Below are 17,914 nucleotides of genomic sequence, written 5' to 3'. Positions count from 1 at the left end.
TGTGAAATCCAGAGGAACTTGAAGGAGAGTGGGCATGAGCTTGGGTCTTGAGTTGAAGTGGATGCAGGTGAAGCCTGAGAAGGGGGCCTGGGCCGCGGTGCCCTGAAAGGCCAGCACTGGGGGGCGGGGCCCTGGAGCCCAGAGAAGCCAACATCCCCCACATTCTTTTGAGGGGCCAGACAAGTGTCAGGAGAGAGAGAGAAGGGTGGCAGGCAGAGCCAGGTGAGAGGGAGCCCACGGCTTGTCCCAGAGACGCCCACAGATCAAAATGTACCGGTACATGTCATGTGTGTGTGTGTGTGCATGTATGTCTCCGTGCATGCGGATTGTGTGTATGTGAGTGCAAGTGTATCATGTATGTGTGTATATGTGTGTCTATGTGTGAAACAGAGGCATTGGGTTGCTTCCATTTTTGCCCAGTTGTCCATAGTCCTGGAGGCATCATGGCATCTACCTTGGTGATTCTGGAATGGGAGGAAAGGGAATTTTGGCAGGATTTTAATTTGAAGAATGAAAATCTGAAGGGCTGAGCCAGGTGTGTTCAAGATTCATCTGGAAATTAAGGACATTGTTTTGTCCCAGAGAGTCTATAGATTTTTCCCAAGAATGAGGCTCAAATAGGTTATGGAAGTGAACGGTCTTTGCCAGTTTGTGTGAATTAGACAAAGTTCTTTCTAAATCCTGATGAACAAAGCCCTTGAACTTCACATCAAATAGTACAAAGTGGGGCTTATATTCCTCCATCTTAATAGAGAGTTTCGGAATGGGTTGTGGCTCAACTGATAGAGCATCCACCTATCATATGGAGTGTCCAGGGTTCGACCCCCAGGGCCTTCTGGCCCGTGTGGAGCTGACCCATGCACAGTGCTGCTGCGCAAGGAATGCCGTGCCATGCAGGGGTGTCCCCTGCATAGGGATTCCCCACGCGCAAGGAGTGCGCCCCACAAGGAGAGCTACCCCACGGGAAAAAAGTGCAGCCCACCCAGGAGTGGCATTGCACACACGGAGAGCTGACGCAGCAAGATTATGCAACAAAAAAAGCAACACAGTTTCCCGGTGCCTCATGACAAGAATGCAAGCGGACACAGAAGAGCACACAGCAGATGGACACAGAGAGCAAGACAATGAGGGGAAGGGAAGAGAAATAAATAAAATAAATCTTTTTTTTAAATAATAGAAAGTTTCTCTTAAAAAACAAAACCAAAAGACATACTGGGCAGTGCTGGGGACCCGGAAGAGACTGAGCTGGGCCCTGGTCCTGCCCCCAGGGGCACACAGTCGGGGGCGGGGGGCCGACTTGGCACCACACAGTCAGGACCTAGAGTGGACAGACAGGAAGCCCAGGGATCTGAGGGTCAGAAAAGACATCCTGGAGGAGGGGACATCAGACGTAGAAAATGCTGTGGTCTGGAGGCAGGGAGACCAGTGAGGAGGCTGAAACCTCAAGAGCAGAGCCCACGGGGGTGGGGGGAGTAAACCTCGTTTCCAGAAATAGAATTCCTAACAGGAGTCAGGAAGAAGAGACTAGATTAGCATTTGCTAAGTTGAGCATTCTCTCTCTTAGTGTTTTAGGATTCTCCCAATCCTGCCAGTGGGGTATTTTGACCCCCATTTTACAGGTGGGAAAATTGAGGCGTAGGACGCACATTCAGGAAGTGACTGAGGCAAGATTTGAATTTCCAGGCTTGTGTTACCCCGAAGTCCTTGCTGCCATTTATTAAGGCCTGGCCCTGACCTGAGGGGTTCTTGCATGACCTCATTTAGTCCTTGGAGCAGTAGTGTCAGTTGGTGGTCGTGGGGGGGAAGGGAACGACACTTTGAAGATTAGAGCGGAGTCCCTTGCCCAAAGCAGCCTGGCCTCAGGAGGAGCACAGGTAGGGAATGAAAGTAGCAGCACATGCTATGACTTGATGCAGGAAGGAACAGCAGTGACAAAAGGTGGGGTGAACAGGTGGCGGCTGGTACTGCCCTTTCCACAACTAAAGCAACCTATTCTTAGTATTCAGAATTGAATACTGTCCCCCGCAGGAAAAGCAGCTTTCTTTGAGTCTTCAGAGGAAGGGTCAACATCAAACAGTAAAGATATAAAAATAGTAACAGTGTTTTGACAAAATGTGGATGCTAATAGTTGGATTAAATACAGTAAATTTGAGTAAACCTAAACGAAATATGGGCCATTCATTCTTTAAATATACCCTGAGTGCCTTCTCGATGCCAGGCCCTCAGTGGGGCATTTCTGGGAACCTCCCCTTGAAAAGCTCGCAGTCCAGTCACCAGGCCACCGGATTCTTCATAGGGGAAGGAGAATTTGCCAAAGAGCCTCCAAGAAACTTGAAAACAGTGAAGTCAGCTTTTTTGCCTAGGAAGGAACCTATTTCTGTAATCAATTCCCAGGCCTTCCCGGCATTCTTTCTCTCCCATTTTAGAAACAGGGAGACTCTAGACCTAAATTAAAAATAGTGAAAAACAGTTCAACCCCAGAGTAAGCAGTATTGTGAGGAGGCAAGCCTAGGGAGCTATGGGACCCTAGGGAATGGGTCCGACCTAGCCTAGAGGTCAAGGAGGGCTTCTTGGAGGAAGGGACACTTCAGCTGAGACCTAAAAGAGGAATTGGGGCCAAGCAGGAAAAGAGGAGTGGGGGAAGGGTGTTCGGGGGGAAGGGTGTTCTAGGCGAAGGTGAATCAGGTGTGAGCTGGAAGGGCGAGCAAAATGAGCAAAACGGCCCAGGGCCAGCTCTCACCAAGCGCCGAGGCAGATCCGCCCCCATGGTGCCTAAGATGGTGCAGGGCTCAGGTGGGGTGCCCAGGGCGCTGAGGGAGCCCATCCTTGAGGGGCTAATAGAAGCTAGCAGAACATGGTAGGGAAAATCAACAAAATCAAAAGATGGTTCTTTGAAAAGTACTAATAATTGAGGGGAGAAAAGAAAACACAAATTTCCATAATAAGGTATTAAAAATAAGACATCAATGTAGGTCCTACATTCATTTAAAAAATAAGAGAATATCAAACAACTTTAGTTAATACTTTTGAAAATGTAGAGAAAATGGGTAATTTTTCTTCAAAAACACAGGTCATCAATATTAACATAAGAAGTAGAAAATCTGAGTAGTCCTTGTCTGTTAAAGACATTGAATCCATAATTGAAAACTTTCCCATGAAGAAAGCTGCAGACCCACATGGCTTTACTAGTGAATTCTTCCAAACATTTAAGAAAGAGATAATACCCATCTTACCCAAATTCTTCTAGATAACAGAGAAAACAGGAACACTTTCTTAACCATTTTATGTATTTACTATAATGCTGATAATAAAACCTGACAAAATTGTTACAAGAAATTAAAATTATAGGCCAACATCTCTCATGAACATGTATTCATATAACCTAACCAAATAGAATATATAAAGAAGGAGTATAAATCATGTCTTAGTGAGATTTATTCCAATTATGCAAGGTTTGTTTAGCATTTGAAAATCAATGTAATTTTCCATGGAAATACCATAAGGAGAAAATCATATAAAATTATATGGGAAAATCATTGATGAAATTCCAATCTGTTCATGATTAAAGTACTTTAAAAATGAGGAATAGAAGGAAACTTCTTTAATCTGACAAATGATATTTTACAAAAAATGTTCAGCTAACATCATATTATTTGTACTTAAAATTAAAATGAACTTTTCCCCCCTAGGCTGGGAACAAGAAAAGAATCACCTTCCTTAGTCAGCATAGTGGTGGAGGTTATAGCCAGAGCAATAAGGCAAATGAATGAATGAGTGAACGACTGAAGAAATGGAAAAACAAGCAACACAAAGATTGAAAAGGAAGTAAAACTGATTATTGGCTGATGACCTGCTTAAGTATATAAGAAAGCTGAAAGAATGTAAAAACAAACTAATAACATTCGTAGATGACTTTTGCAAGGTTGCTGGATATAAGATCGACATACAAAAGTCAATTGTATTTCTAAATTCTATCAGCAAACACTTGGGAAATGAATTTAAAATCACCCAAAACTCCTCAAATATCAGGAAAAAATTGATGAAAGATGTGCAAGAATCCTGCCCTGAAAACCACAAAATGTGGTTTAGAGCAATTAAAGAACACTTGTATGAATGGAGACATACCCTGTTCATGGATTGGAAAACTCAGTAGTGTAAGTTGTTTTGTTTTTGTTTTAAGATTTTATTTTTTATTTCTTTCCTCTTCCCCGCGCCCCCCCCCCCCCCCCCCCAGTTTTCTCCTCTCTGTGTCCATTCGCTGTGTGTTCTTCTGTGTCCGCTTGTATTCTTGTCAACGGCACCGGGAATCTGTCTCTTTTTGTTGCGTCATCTTGTTGCATCACTCCTGGGCAGGCTGCACTTTTTTCGCGTGGGGTGGCTCTCCTTACAGAGTGCACTACTTGCGCATGGGGCTTCCCTACATTGGGGACTGCCCTGCGTGGCAGGGCACTCCTTGCGCGCATCAGCGCTGCACATCAGCCAGCTCACCACACAGGTCAGGAGGCCCATGGGTTTGAACCCTGGACCTCCCATGTGGTAGGCAGACGCTCTATGAGTTGAGCCAAATCCACTTCCCAGTGTAAGTTGTTAAGGCTCTTCTTAACAGAGTCAATGCAATCCTAATAAACATCCCAACAAGAGTTTGTGTGTGTGTGTGTGTTTTGTTGTTTTTTTGTGTTTTGTTTTGTTTTTTGGTTGCTGTTTTGGGTTAGGAATGGCTGTTTCTAAAATTTATATGGGAATGCAAAGTTCCTAGAATAGAAAATTTTAAAGAACAAAGGTGCAAGATTTTGAGTAGGTTGGGGGAAAAATACACCAAATATAAGATATGGGCCATAATTAATAGTAATTTTTTACTTTTAAGATTTAAATTTATTTACTTATTTCTCCCCCTTCCCTCCATTTTCTGCTCTCTGTGTCCATTCACTGTGTGTTCTTCTGTGTCTGCTTGTATTCTCATTAGGCGGCTTTGGGAACTGATCTTGGGACCTTCCGGAGTGGGAAAGAGGTGACCATTCTCTTGCGCCACCTCAGTTCCCTGGTCTGCTGCATCTCTTATTCTCTCCTCTGTGTCTCTTTTTGTTGTGTCATCTTTTTTTTTTTTTTAAAGATTTATTTATTTATTTCTCTCCCCTTCCCCCCCACCCCGGTTTTCTGTTCTCTGTGTCTATTTGCTGCAATGTCTTCTTTGTGCATTTCTGTTGTTGTCAGCGGCACACGAATCTATGTTTCTTTTTGTTGTGTCATCTTGTGTCAGCTCTCTGTGTGGGCGGCGCCATTCTTAGGCAGGCTGCACTTTCTTTTGTGCTGGGCGGCTCTCCTTATGGGGCGCACTCCTTGCGCGGGGGGCTCCCCTATGCAGGGGGGATACCCCTGCCCTGCGTGGCACAGCACTCCTTGAGCGCATCAGCACTGCGCATGGGCCAGCTCCACACGGGTCAAGGAGGCCCGGGGTTTGAACCACAGACCGCCCATGTGGTAGACAGACGCCCTAACCACTGTGCCAAGTCCACTTCCCTGTTGTGTCATCTTGCTGTGCCAGCTCTCCGCGTGAGCCAGCATTCTTACACCGGGCAGCCCTCCTGCATGGGGCAGTACTCTGCACAGGCCAGCATTCTACATAGTCCAGCACTCTGTGTGGGCCAGCTCGCCACACGGGTTGGCTTGCCTTCACCAGGAGGCCCTGGGCATCGAACTCTGGACCTCCTATATCATAGACTGGAGCCCAATTGCTTGAGCCACATCCCCTTCCCAGTAGTAACATTTTGATGACATCATCTTTCATACTTCTTAACAAAATTTCACAACAATGCAAGGTGGTGGTGGTGGGCTGATGTATGGGGTGCCGTATAATGATAGGCATGTTTGTTTTATAAATTCACAACTTTACTATACACTTATCGTTCATGTATGTTCCTGTATGAAAGATAGAGTTCAATAATATTTTTATTTAAAATAAGGTGGAAGATTTACACAGCTGGTTTCAAGATTTGTTATAAAGCTAAAGTAATTAATACAGTGTAGTATCAGTGCAAAGATAAACAAATACACCAATAAAACAATTAACCATCCAAAAATAGAGCCACACTCATATGGTCGGTTGAGTTACAACCCAAGTACCGCTGCAATTTAGTGGGCAAAGGATGGCATTTCAGTAAGTGGTGCAGTTGGTTATCCATACGGGGGAAAAATCAAATTTGACCTTACACCATACCCAGAAATCAATTTAAGATAGATCATAGGCCTAAATATGAAAGCTAAAGCAATAAAGATAAAACAAGAATATTTTCAAGATTTTGAGATAATCAAGGGTTTCCTAAACTTAAAGATACAATAAAAGTACCTACCATAAAAGAAAAGATAGATAAATTGGGCTGCATTAAAATTAAGAATCTCTGTCTAAAGACTATAGTTGAGAGAGTGAAAAGTCTAGCCAAAGTCTAGATGGGAATATTCACAAATACTTGTCCCACAAAGAACTCTTACCCTGTATGTATATATGTATATATTTGTGTTTACATCTGTGCGTATATTTATTTATTCCTACATATTTCTTTTTAAAAACAGGAACATGGCAAAAGAATATCCAAATGGCCAAAAAGCATACAAAAAGATGTTCAACAGCATTAGTCCCCAGGGAAACGCAAATTAAACCACAGTGAGATACCATCATATGCCCATCAAATTAGTGATGATTACAAAGATTGGGCAGACAGTTTGGCAGTTGCTTATAAAGTTAAGCATGGAGAACTACTCTATTATCTAGGCATATAACCAAAAGAATTAGGAACCGGGTCTTGGACAGATACCTGTACACCAATGTTCATAGCAACATTATTCACAATAAAAACAGGTGGAAGCAACCCAAGCATCTGTCAACATATGAATGGATCAACAAAGCCTGGTAAATACGTACACTGAAATATTATTCAGCAGTAAAAAGAAATGAAGTGCTGAGACATGCGGTAACATGGATAAACATTGAAGACATGTTGAAGGAAATAAACCAGACATGGGTAAATATTGTATGATTTCTCTTAGCTGAATACTTAGAATAAGCAAATTCATTGAGACAGAAAGCAGAATAGAGGTTAAGGAGCTGGAGAAAGCAGGGAATGGGGAGCTGTTGCTTCATGAGTACAAGTTTCTCTATGGGATGATGAAAATTTTCTGGAAATGGTGGAAGTTAAATACAGCATTGTCAACATACTTAATGCCATGGAATTGTACACTTAACAGTGGTTAAAATACTTCGTTATGGATATTTTACCACAGTTTTGAAAGTTTGATAACATTAAGTCTCGAGGAGGAGCTGGAGCAGCTGGAACTCTCCTCCACTGCTGGCGGGAGGGCGGGTGGAACAGTCACTACCCAAGTTCCTCACCGTATGTTTCAGCCATCCCCCTCCTCCGTGAGACTCAGAAGAAAGGAATGCTTATACAGCTACAGACAAGTCCAAGAATGTTCACCATAGCCTTCTCGAGAATAGCCAGAAAACTGGAAACAACCCAGATGTCACCAGCAGGAGATGGCTAAGGCAGTTGTGTCTGTGCAACAGGATGGCTGCTCGGCAGTAGAAGGGAAGAGGCTGCTGAGAAACAGCCCCTCATCGTCTCCATATGACTCCGTTTACATGACTTTCAAAACCAGGCAGAACTAACCTTAAGTGGGGATAGAAGTGAGAACGGAGCTGTGTTACATGACTGGGAGGGGCTCTGGGTGCACCCGGAGTTCCCAGCTCGGCTCTCATGCCACTTGGCACTGGGCAAGTTTCCACTGTAGAAGGCCTGAGGTACAGTTCTGTGCACTGTGGGGCGTTCAGCAGCACTTGGCCTCTACTCACTACATGCCAGTGGTACCCACCCCCAAGTTCTCATAGTCAAAAATGTCTCTAGACATTGCTAAATGTCCCCAGGCTGGAGAGAGGGACAGCAGGGAGCAAAATTGTTCCCATTTGAGATCCACTGGTAAGAAGTCATGGAGCTGAACACTTGCGATTAGTGCACTTTTTGTGTATTATTCCTCAGTTGAAAAGTTAAAGAACCCCAGCATCCTGAGCCTTCTAGAACTTACTAAGAAGGAGCAACGGAGTCCTCTGAAGGCAAACACTGAGCTGTGGCAGATTTACAGATCCCAAGAAGAACTGCAGCAATAAGCTCCCAGGTCCGGCTCTTAGATCCTCCTGGATGAACGAAGTGCAGGGTGAGTTCCTGGGACACAGCTGCCCTGCGCGAGGAACCCTTCCCTAGTGGCTGCAGAGCCCCCCTCCCCAGACCGCTGTCTGCATGCCTCCCCTCTGCTGGGAGCTGCAGCGCCCTGTGACCCAGCAGTTTCACTCCTGGAAATATAAAATCCAAATGCCCATCAGCAGAAGATGGACCCATACGGTGAAATATTACTAAACAACAACCACAAAAAAGTAACGAATTACTGAGACAGGCAGCAAGATGATAGATCTCACAGATGGAAGGTTGACAGCCCCAGAAAGAGGACATCCATCTGTAGTGAGAAACGGAACACGGGCTCTGTGGCGAGGCAGGAGAGGGGTTGCCCTTGGGGAAGGGTCCCCTGGGGTCAGGCTTGAGGCCTTCTGCTAGCGCTGGGCATACTCTGAATCACGACCCGGGTGATGTTCACATTGAAAAACCATCATGCTCCAGTTATAAATGAATGTATTACAAAGGAAAAGAAAGAATACGGGAATTTAGTGAGGCTGAATTTATTTACAGCGCTCGATTGTATTTATTCCAGTCAACAACCAAATAGAAATGAAATATTTTCTATTATATTCTCGATCGTATTTTTAATGCTGGTTGTGAGCTCTCAAGTGGGTTTTGTGGTCCTCCTGTGGATCAAGAGCTATGGTGATAGAGACCCCTTTGCTAGAAAACCAAATCATTGTCCAGGTATGAGCACACTGACATGTGGCCAAATGCTGAGCCACGTGGTGGGATGTAAGACTAGAGATGCCACCTGGCCTTGGAGCTTAGAACCTTCTCCTCCAGAGGGTCCCCTTCGTGACACAGCACGACAGAGGGACTGCTCTCCAGCCCAGGCACACCACACTCAACAGCGTCTCCGCGATCATCGCGTTGGACAGACTTTGTTTTCATTTTTTCTGACTCAGCCGACTGCACTGAGCACTAGGGGCCTTATTTTAGCCACCGAACGGCCTGTGGCCTGTGTGCTTGTGTGAAAGTGTGGCCTGGCTGTGGCGGGGCGTGGGGAGGGCAGGGCTGGGGACCGGGAGGAGGCTGCTGCCTTCCTCCGCTGGCTGGCTGTGGTGGGAGCTGCGGGAGACCATGAAAAGAATGTCATGCAAGGATACGTGGGTACAGATCACCTGTAAAAATGGGGAGGAGCCGGGGTGGGGGAAGGGCAGGCTGCCCTGGGGGAGCGATTGAAAAGAATTGTGAAAATAAGAGCAGGCTCCCTCTTGAGAAGTTCAGGAATTGAGAGCAAGCGTGCACGCTTCCTGTTGGATGGCGGGAGCTGACGCCGGGGAAGGCTGACTCGGGCAGGGGCTGGGGACAGGCCTGCGGTGGGCCTGAGGATCAAGGGGGCAGGACTTGGACTTTCCACGTTACACTTTGAAGGCTTTTTTTCCCCTCCCATGCGATGTGTTACTCTTATTAGTAAAAGAGAAGAATAGTCTCTCTTTTTCAACCTACTCCCTCTGCTTGCAGGGCTGAGGCACGGAGACCATTTCTCACTAAACGAAGTTATCCTGGACAGAGCATCATCTGTGGGCCCAGCCCTGGACTGCCCGGTGCTGGCCACAGCAGCCGCGGCGACAGGCTGGGCCCCACCCTCCTGGGCCTCCCAGTCCAGTGGGGGAAACGGGTTGCAGACAGTGACTGGGTGGCTCCTGGCCAGTTGTGATAGACGCCCTGAGGGAACATGCAGTGTGAGGAGAGCAATGGGGGTCCCTGAGTTGGAAAGCAAGAGGGGACATTGGGCACAGCTGGGACGGAGGCCAGACCAGGCAGCAGAGGAGAGAGACCTTTGAGAGCAGAGTGGGCCAGGTGCACCGCTGAGGGGGAGGGACCAGGTGGCAGGGTGGCCCCACAGGAGAGACAAGCTGGGGTGCGGTGAGTGAGGTGTCCGGGAGGCGCCTGGGGCTCATGGGTCTGCGCAGTCCTCAGTCGTGTCCCGTCCTGGCCCCTCACAGCCACCCCTTCTTCCCACCCTCCAGTCCCACTCAAGCCTTGTTTCCTGAGGGGCCCATCGAGAGCCCCAGGGCAGGGCTCGCCCAGTGTCTTTGCTGCGCCACTCCTTAAGAGTTTTTTTAAAAGTACGCTCTCATGCTTTCCAAGTTGACAACTAAAGCTCTTCTTCATAAATCTGGTGTGTTATGACTATTGACATTTTAAAACAGAGCTGGTGCCTCCTTCCTTTGAATGTATCTAAATACGTCTAGTGAGTTGATGCCGCCCGATGTCTGGCTAAAATACAAAAAGAACAAGCTCCTCTTTTGCAGTCAGAAATTTTACACTGTTCTTTTTTGTCCTTGAACTCCCATTTACAGTCCCTACCCCACAGAATTTTGTCTAGGTAATGATACTTTAGCAACAAAAATATATACAGAAATTCAAATATTCATTTTAATTTCCTGTCACCATAAAGTCCTTTTTTTTTTCTTTCAGAAGGTTCTAATGCTGAATATTTTCCTCTGGATTGAGTTACCTTTGAAATTATTATTAGTGCATAATTAATTTAAAACTTACATATATTATACATTGTCTTCTATTATACACTTCCATAGATAATTGTCAAACAGCAAAAGTAAACTGGTTGGTTGGAAATGCATCTCCAAATGCACTAGGCAGGGCGCCTTCCCCAGCCAGCACCCTTGGGTAAATATTAATGATTGTAGTAGTGAGTCGCTTAAAGAGGGGGGCAAGAAGGGCCTTTTGCCTCCAGCAGCACCACCAGCTCTTGAGCTCCTTCAAGCTGTGTGCCCAGAACTTCTTGCTCACAACTGTTAGCTCCACCTTCGGGGTCGGTGAAAGTCAAGAATTGGAGCTGCCAGACTGGCCAAAGGGTTGTTACCCCAGGTTCAGAGCCACTGCACATGGACTCCCACTTCTCAGCTCCCTTCCTTTGGAGCCAGGAGGTGCCCCTCCACACTGCATTTTGGGGAGATTCGGAAAGAAAGGAGTGGGCTGAGCTGTCGCCTGGGAAGTGGGAGGAGCGGCAGTGCCAGGGGAGGCGGGCGCCCTGGAGGCTGCGGGAGGCGCGGGGCTACTGCGCCTGGCAGTCAAGGCTTTTCACATTCCGTGGACTTTGCTCCGGCAGGGGCTTCGTGGGAACTGCCCAGGGACAGGCCCTCCAGTCTGGGGACATCCCTCCAGGGCAGGATTTCTCTTCTCTGGCTACTGGCTGGAATCTTCTAGGCGCCAGGTGACTCAGCATCCTGCAAGGGGGTCAGGCAGCGCCCCCACTGCACCGACGGAGACACCGAGGCGCCGGGGCGGGACCGGCAGGGGCTCCGGGCTCGGTCTGACCCCTCTCTTCCCCCGCAGTGTACCACTGGGTGGAGATGCGGACCAAGATGCGCATCATGGGCTTCCGCGGCACGGCCATCAAGCCGCTGAACGAGGAGGCGGCCGCCGAGCTGGGCGCCGAGCTGCTGGGCGAGGCCACCATCTTCATCGTGGGCGGCGGCTGCCTGGTCCTCGAGTACTCGCGCCACCAGGCGAACCAGCGCCACAAGGAGGAGGAGCAGCGCGCCGCCTGGGACGCGCTGCAGGGCGAGGTGGGCCGCCTGGCGCTGGCGCTCGAGGCGCTGCAGGCGCAGGTGCAGGCGGCGCCTTCGCCCAGCGCCCTGGAGGAGCTGCGGGCGCAGCTGCAGGAGGTGCGCGCCCACCCCTGCGCCCGGGACCCGCCGCCCTGCTCCAGGAACCCGCCGCCCACGCCCCGGGCGGGGCCCACATCGGAGAACTAGGAGGCTGCTGGAGCCTGGACTTGGGCGTCGCCGTGCGAGCCCCGACGTGGCTGTCTCCCCGCCGGTGCCTGACTGAGTGACCACCCGAGACCACCGGGATTAGAGTGGGGCTGATCCGGTGTGGCATTCGGGTACCCGCCCCCACTGACTAGACCAGTGGTACCTTCCACGCCCTCCCCGCCTGCGTCGGACGTAGTCCCTCCAATCTCTAGCTCAGTGCTCTTCCCTAGCTCCCCACCCCCCAATCCATGCAGACCCCCAACCGGCGCCTGCGCTGCGCTAGCTCTTCTGGCAGAACAACAGAACTGCTCTTGAGGCAGTCCACCTGTTGCTGCACTGCCACAGCCCCGTTTGCCTGGTGGTGGTCCCTTCTGGCCTTGGGTACAGAGGGTTGGGAGGTGACGCCCTTCCTTTCCGTGGACTTCCTCCAGCTGGGTGTTCCCCTCCCTGCCGTGCAGTTGATCCCTCCTCTCCATGTCCCCCTTATCCTGACCATGGCCCCATCACTGAAATGGCTGCACAGTGCCTTCTGGCTTAAACCTTTCCCTTCCCCCCCAAAAAAAAACACCCTTCCGTGGTCTGTTCCAGAACATGGTCTGTGGGGTAGAAAAATTGCTCCTGACGAGGCCCACTCCGTCCTGTCTGTCCATCACAGCCCCTCTTTACCTGCCCCAGAGTCCCTGACCTTGTGCTGTCTGTCCTGTCCATTTCCAGGTTCCTCCCCCACTGGCCTCCTCAGTGGCCTCTTTCAGGGGCCTCCCGGGAGGCGCACCCTGCAACGCGGGTTCGATTTTGCATGCCTCCACCTTCCACTCAGATGGGCTGCGCGGCTCGCGCTGGCCTCCTCTCAGCAGGACTCCGCGCTGGTCCAGGCCCCTTTCCCGCGCTGCCACCCTCCCGCCTCCACGGCCCGGGCTCACACCCCGTGCAGTGGCTCTAGCCTGTTAGTTTCCTAGGGCAGCCGAAGCAGAGGACTGCAAACTTGAGGGCTCGTAGCCCTGGGGACCAGAAGGCCAGACTCCAGGGGTCCGAGGAGCCACCCTCCCTCTAAGACCCAGGGGAGACTCCTCCGGGCCTCGTCCAGCTCCTCGGGGCTCCAGAGGTTCCTGGCTCCCCTGGCTGCATCGCCTCCAGTCTCCACCTCCATCTGCACATGGCCTTCTCCCCTGTGTCTCGCTGTCCCATAACCCCTCTGCCTTCCTCTTCTAAGGACACCTGTCATTGGGTTCAGGCCCACTCTACCTCCAAGATGATCTGCTCTTGAGATCCTTAACTTAATCACACTCACAAAGACCCTTTTTCCAGATAAGGTCCCATTCCCAGGCTCTCAGGATTAGGTGGGAGGCATGTCTTTTGGGGGTCAGCATTCACCCCCTCCACCTACTCACGCCAGCAGTAATCTGGGACCTGCAGGAAGGACCCCTTCACCACTGGCGCCCCTCCCAGGACTCAGCACTGCAGCTGGGAGGGCCATGGGCGCCGCAGTCTGGGTTCTGGTGCTAGGCTGTCAGTGGGTCCTTTGAAGGAGCCCAGGGTGGAGAAGCTGTTTTAAGGGCGTGTCTGAGAACTGGAAGATGGTTCTTCAAAATGGGTACAAGGCTGGTTAAAGTTAGGAGAGAAAACGGGCGGGGGGTTCTCGTGGGGCAGGAGGGAGTTCCTCCTCTGAGCCCTCAGCAGGGGAAGCTGAGGGACTTGCCCAAGGCCACTCAGCTAGTGAGGGACTGCCCTGGGCTCCTCCCGGGGTGGGAAGTAGGGGCAGGGTGAGGGGCCCCACGTCCTGGGTGCAGGGTGGCTCGAGATCCTGAGGGGATGGGTGCAGGGCGCGAGGAGGTGCAGGAGGAAAGGCAGGTCCTTGGTGGGGAAGGTTATCTCCAGAGACCCAGGGCACTGGGAGACGCTGCTGAGTGGCCCCAGACTCTCTCAGAGTGGCCCCAGATGGCACCGGAGAGCGCAGCATGTCGTACACCAGGCAGGCACGGTCCCAGTGAGCCCGTTCCCAAGAAGCTGCTGGTGGAGGTGGGAGGGGCGCAGGTTTCGCCCACTTCTGCCCTCACCTTTTCCCCAGGAGGGGTAAAAATGACCTGGACCGTCAGACCCACCCAAATAGAAAACCAAGAAACAGGATCTGAAAGGGCATCCTAATTCCTTCTAGAAGAGGGGGGACGCTGGTATAGAGGGAGCTGTGGACGTGGCTCCCGGGCGGGGGTGTTTTTAAAACTGGGGACACCCGAGTGTGTTAAGTGATGAGAGGAAAGGTGACACCACCTCATGAGGGGATGAGGAGGGAGCCAGGGAGGGGGCAGTGCCTGGTTCCCGTGGTTACCCTGGGGGTCCGCCCCCCTCCCAATCATGTCAATAAATAGCAGTCACAACCGGAACAGCTCAAGTTAGGTGGCAGGCACTGTTCTAAGTGCTCTAAGTCAGCCCTACAACATTTTTTTCTTCCCTTCCATTGATGAAGAAACGGAGGGACAGAGAGGGAAGGTCACTTGCCCAAGGCCACACAGGAACAAGGCCTAGGCGGGATGTGAAGACCCAGCTCCTAACCACTGCGCTCACATCTCTGAGGCTTAACGCTGACCTCTGATGTGTCCTTAAAGGCCAGGCCTTGTGGGATACAGAGTCGCCAGTGTCGCCCACTGAGGGCCCGGGGGGGTGTGTGTGGTGTGAATCCCCTCACGGCGCAGGAGGCGAGAGCTTCCTCACTGCCTGTTTGACGCTAGCTGGAGTTGTGTATACATCCACAATTTGAAGAGAGGGATTAGAATAAATTTGTCAAGGAAATCGGTTGTCTTCAAGTTTGTGCATTTCTTTCTCGTATGTGGGAAATCCTGCTTAACCTTAGAAAAATGCCCTCCATTTACTCTCAGCAAACTCCCTGACTTGCCCACCATGAGCCGGGCCGGGAGCTGGGTGGTGCGGGGGCCACCCAAGAGGCTGAGACAGCCCCAGGCCCCTCCGGCGCTCCCGGTCTGGAGGGGAGACAGGTGCACGTACAGACCTTGCTCCCCCGTGGGCATTTGGGAAGAGGGGACTGGCCCGGTCCAGATTCCTCCCTCTCGAGTGACTCAGGACATCACTGTAGGGACAGAACCCCCTTCAAACCGGCTCCTGCAAGCTGAGCGGGCCAAGGGGGTGTTTGGGCCCCACACCCCTCAGGGCGTCCCAGGGCTCTCGCCTCCCATCTCTGACCAGCGGCCCTGCAGCCTCCTCTTGGCCTGGAGAAGACCCAGAGGCCAAGAGCCACCCACAAAACGGTTTCCTTGGAAGCCCGCTTGTGTTCCCTTGGCCCTGTGGGGCTTGGGCCATCCCTGTGCTGTCCACTGTGACGCTGTGTGACCGCGCCTGGGACCCCCATCCCCAAGGGCTAGGGGCTGGAGTCGGCCAGGACAGAGGGAGGGGAGGGCCAGGCATGCTTCAGTCACTGCCCATTAGACCAATGTGTGCTGACACCTACTGTGCGCCCAGCCCCCCTGTCGTAGCCAGGAGTCAGCCTCGAACACGACAAGGTCCCTACCATCATGGAGCTGACATTCTGAGGCTGGAGACAGAGAGTAAAGAAGTGAAGATAACCCAGACTCAGGGTTTCAAGTGCTGCAAAGAAAAATAAAGCAAGGGCGGGGTTGAGGGGTAATGGGGGCGCTGATTTAGATCAGGCGGTCAGGGAGGGCTGGCAGAGGGGGCAACGTTTGAGTGGAGACCTGAAGGCAGTAGGAAGGGAGGGAAAACATCAAAGGAAGGGGTATCAGTAACTGCAAAGGCCCTGAGGCAGGTGCCAGGCTGGCTTGTTCCTGGAGGAGCAAGAGGTTCCAGCTGTCAGAGTAGAGCAAAGCTTGGCAAACTATGGCCCATGGGTCAAATCCAGCCTGGCCCCCACTGTCTGGCTTTGTAAATGAAGTTGTTTGTTTTAGTACTGGGGATTGAACCTGAAACCTTGTATGAGGCAGGTGCTCAACCATTGTGCTACACCTGCTCCCTATAAATGAAGTTGTCTTGGACCACTGCCACACTCTTTCAGTCACCTATGTTCTATGGCCATTTTTGTCCTATAGCGACAGAGTTGAGAAGTTGTGCCCAAGACCCTATGGCCTGCAAAGCCAAAAATAATGACTATCTGACCTTTTACAGAAAAAGTTAACTGAGCCCTGGAAGAGAATAAGCAAGGAGAGTGGGATGGGCACACAAAGGCCCTGCCCCCTTGCCTCAGTTGACAATTCCAGCTCCAGAGCGCCCCCTAGCGTGACCGAGGCCAGGCAGAGATGCTTCAGCTTCTGTCGCCGCCAGCTCCTGCTTCTCTCCCTCCCCCCAGGAGCCCTCCCCCCGGGAGCCCTCCCCAGTAACCCCACTGCACACAGAGCTCAGAGCCTCAGTCTCAATCTACAGCCACAGGCCACAGTGAGAAATATAGTTTATAGAATCCATCATACCCGTCTTTACGTAATAGTCCGCACTCACCTGATTATGGATTGTGCATGTTGTATAATACCTGTATTATGCTTCATAGTATACATTGGAATATATAATATACTGTACAGTTGTGTTAGTAATTGTATATAATCCATGGTTTATCTTAAGGTTCACTGTGTTGTACAGGTCCATGGATTTTTTTTTAATATTTATTTATTTCTCTCCCCTTCCCCCCGTTGTCTGCTCTCTGTGTCCATTCGCCGTGTGTTCTTCTGCGACTGCCTGCATTATCCGGCACTGGGAAACTACATCCCTTTTCTGTTGTGTCATCTTGCTGAGTCAGTTGTCCGTGTGTGCGACGCCACTCCTGGGCGGGCTGTGCTTTTTTCACATGGGGTGGCTCTCCTTACAGGGCGTGCTCCTTTGTGGGGCACCCCTACGTGGGGGACATCCCTGCGTGGCACAGCACTCCTTGCATGTGGGCCAGCTCACCACACGGGTCAGGAGGCCCTGGGGATCAAACCCTGGACCCTCCATATGGTAGGTGGACGCTCTATCAGTTGAGCCATATCTGCTTCCCCCATGGAATTTTTTTTTTAACTTTATTCTAGTAACATATACAACCTAAAATTTCCCCTTTACCCACATTCTAATATATACTTCAGTGCTGTTAATTACATTCACAATATTGTGCTACTACACCACCATTCACTTCCAAAACTTTTCCATCATCCCAAATAGAAACTCTGTATGTATTAAACCTTAGCTCCCTATTCCCCACCCCCACCCTGTCCCTTTTGGCTAACTAGATTCAAGATTCTGACTCTTACTTTGCATATTCTAGTTATTTCCTATCTGTGAACTCCTACACTATTTGTCACTCAATGTGATATCTTGAATGTTCATCTATGTTGTCACATGTATCAGAATGTCATTCCTTTTTATGGCTGAATTAATATCTATTAATATCTATTAATATTAAAATGCGTACATATCACGTTTTATCCATTCACAAGTTGATGGATACTTCCATCTTTTAGCAATTGTAAATAATGCCGCTACGAAAATCATTATGCTTATATCTGCGTTCCTGCTTTCAATTCTTTGGGGGTATATCCCTAGAAGTAGGACTTCCAGGTCATTTGGTAATTCTACAACTAACTCTCTGAGGAACTGCCCAACTGTCTTCCACAGTGGCTGCGCTGTTCTATGTTCCCACCAACAACGAATTAGTGTTCTTATTTTTCCACATTCTCTACAACATTTGTAATTTTCTGTGTCTTTTTTCTTTTTAATAGTAGCCATTCTAGTGGATGTGAAATGGTATCTCATTGGGGTTTTGCTTTGCATTTTCCTAATGGCTAATGAGGTTTAGCGTCTTTTCCTGCACTTTTTGGCCATTTGTATTATCTTCTGTGGAGAAATGTCTAGTCAACTCTTTTACCCATTTTTTTTTTAAGATTTATTTATTTATTAGTGGATGTGGCTCAAGCAATTGGGCTCCCATCTACCATATAGGAGGTCCAGGGTTCGATACCCAGGGCCTCCTGGTGAAGGCAA

At 49.9% G+C, this 17,914-nt stretch overlaps 1 protein-coding gene across 3 annotated transcripts in view; it reads left to right on the top strand.

Annotated features, from left to right (window-relative positions):
• Nucleotides 1-17,914, top strand: part of OPA3 (outer mitochondrial membrane lipid metabolism regulator OPA3) — a 65,977-nt gene that overhangs the window by 27,181 nt on the left and 20,882 nt on the right. Inside the window, exon 2 of one of the 3 annotated variants that reach the window (XR_009181624.2) lies at nucleotides 11,526-12,065. The exons of 1 other annotated variant lie outside the window; for it this stretch is intronic. Coding sequence is in view for 1 of the 2 variants with exons in the window: in XM_058280442.2 (XP_058136425.1) it covers nucleotides 11,526-11,947 (422 nt within the window). In the remaining variant the exon portion in view is untranslated. Of the gene's footprint in view, nucleotides 1-11,525; nucleotides 14,732-17,914 lie in introns of those variants that run through there. One more of the 3 variants, XM_058280442.2, reaches the window with a different exon arrangement.

This window comes from Dasypus novemcinctus, chromosome 18 (genome assembly GCF_030445035.2).
Source record: "Dasypus novemcinctus isolate mDasNov1 chromosome 18, mDasNov1.1.hap2, whole genome shotgun sequence".
NCBI lineage: Eukaryota > Metazoa > Chordata > Mammalia > Cingulata > Dasypodidae > Dasypus > Dasypus novemcinctus.
The sequence above is the reverse complement of the archived record's forward strand: the minus strand, read 5'-3'. Positions and strand labels throughout refer to the sequence as shown.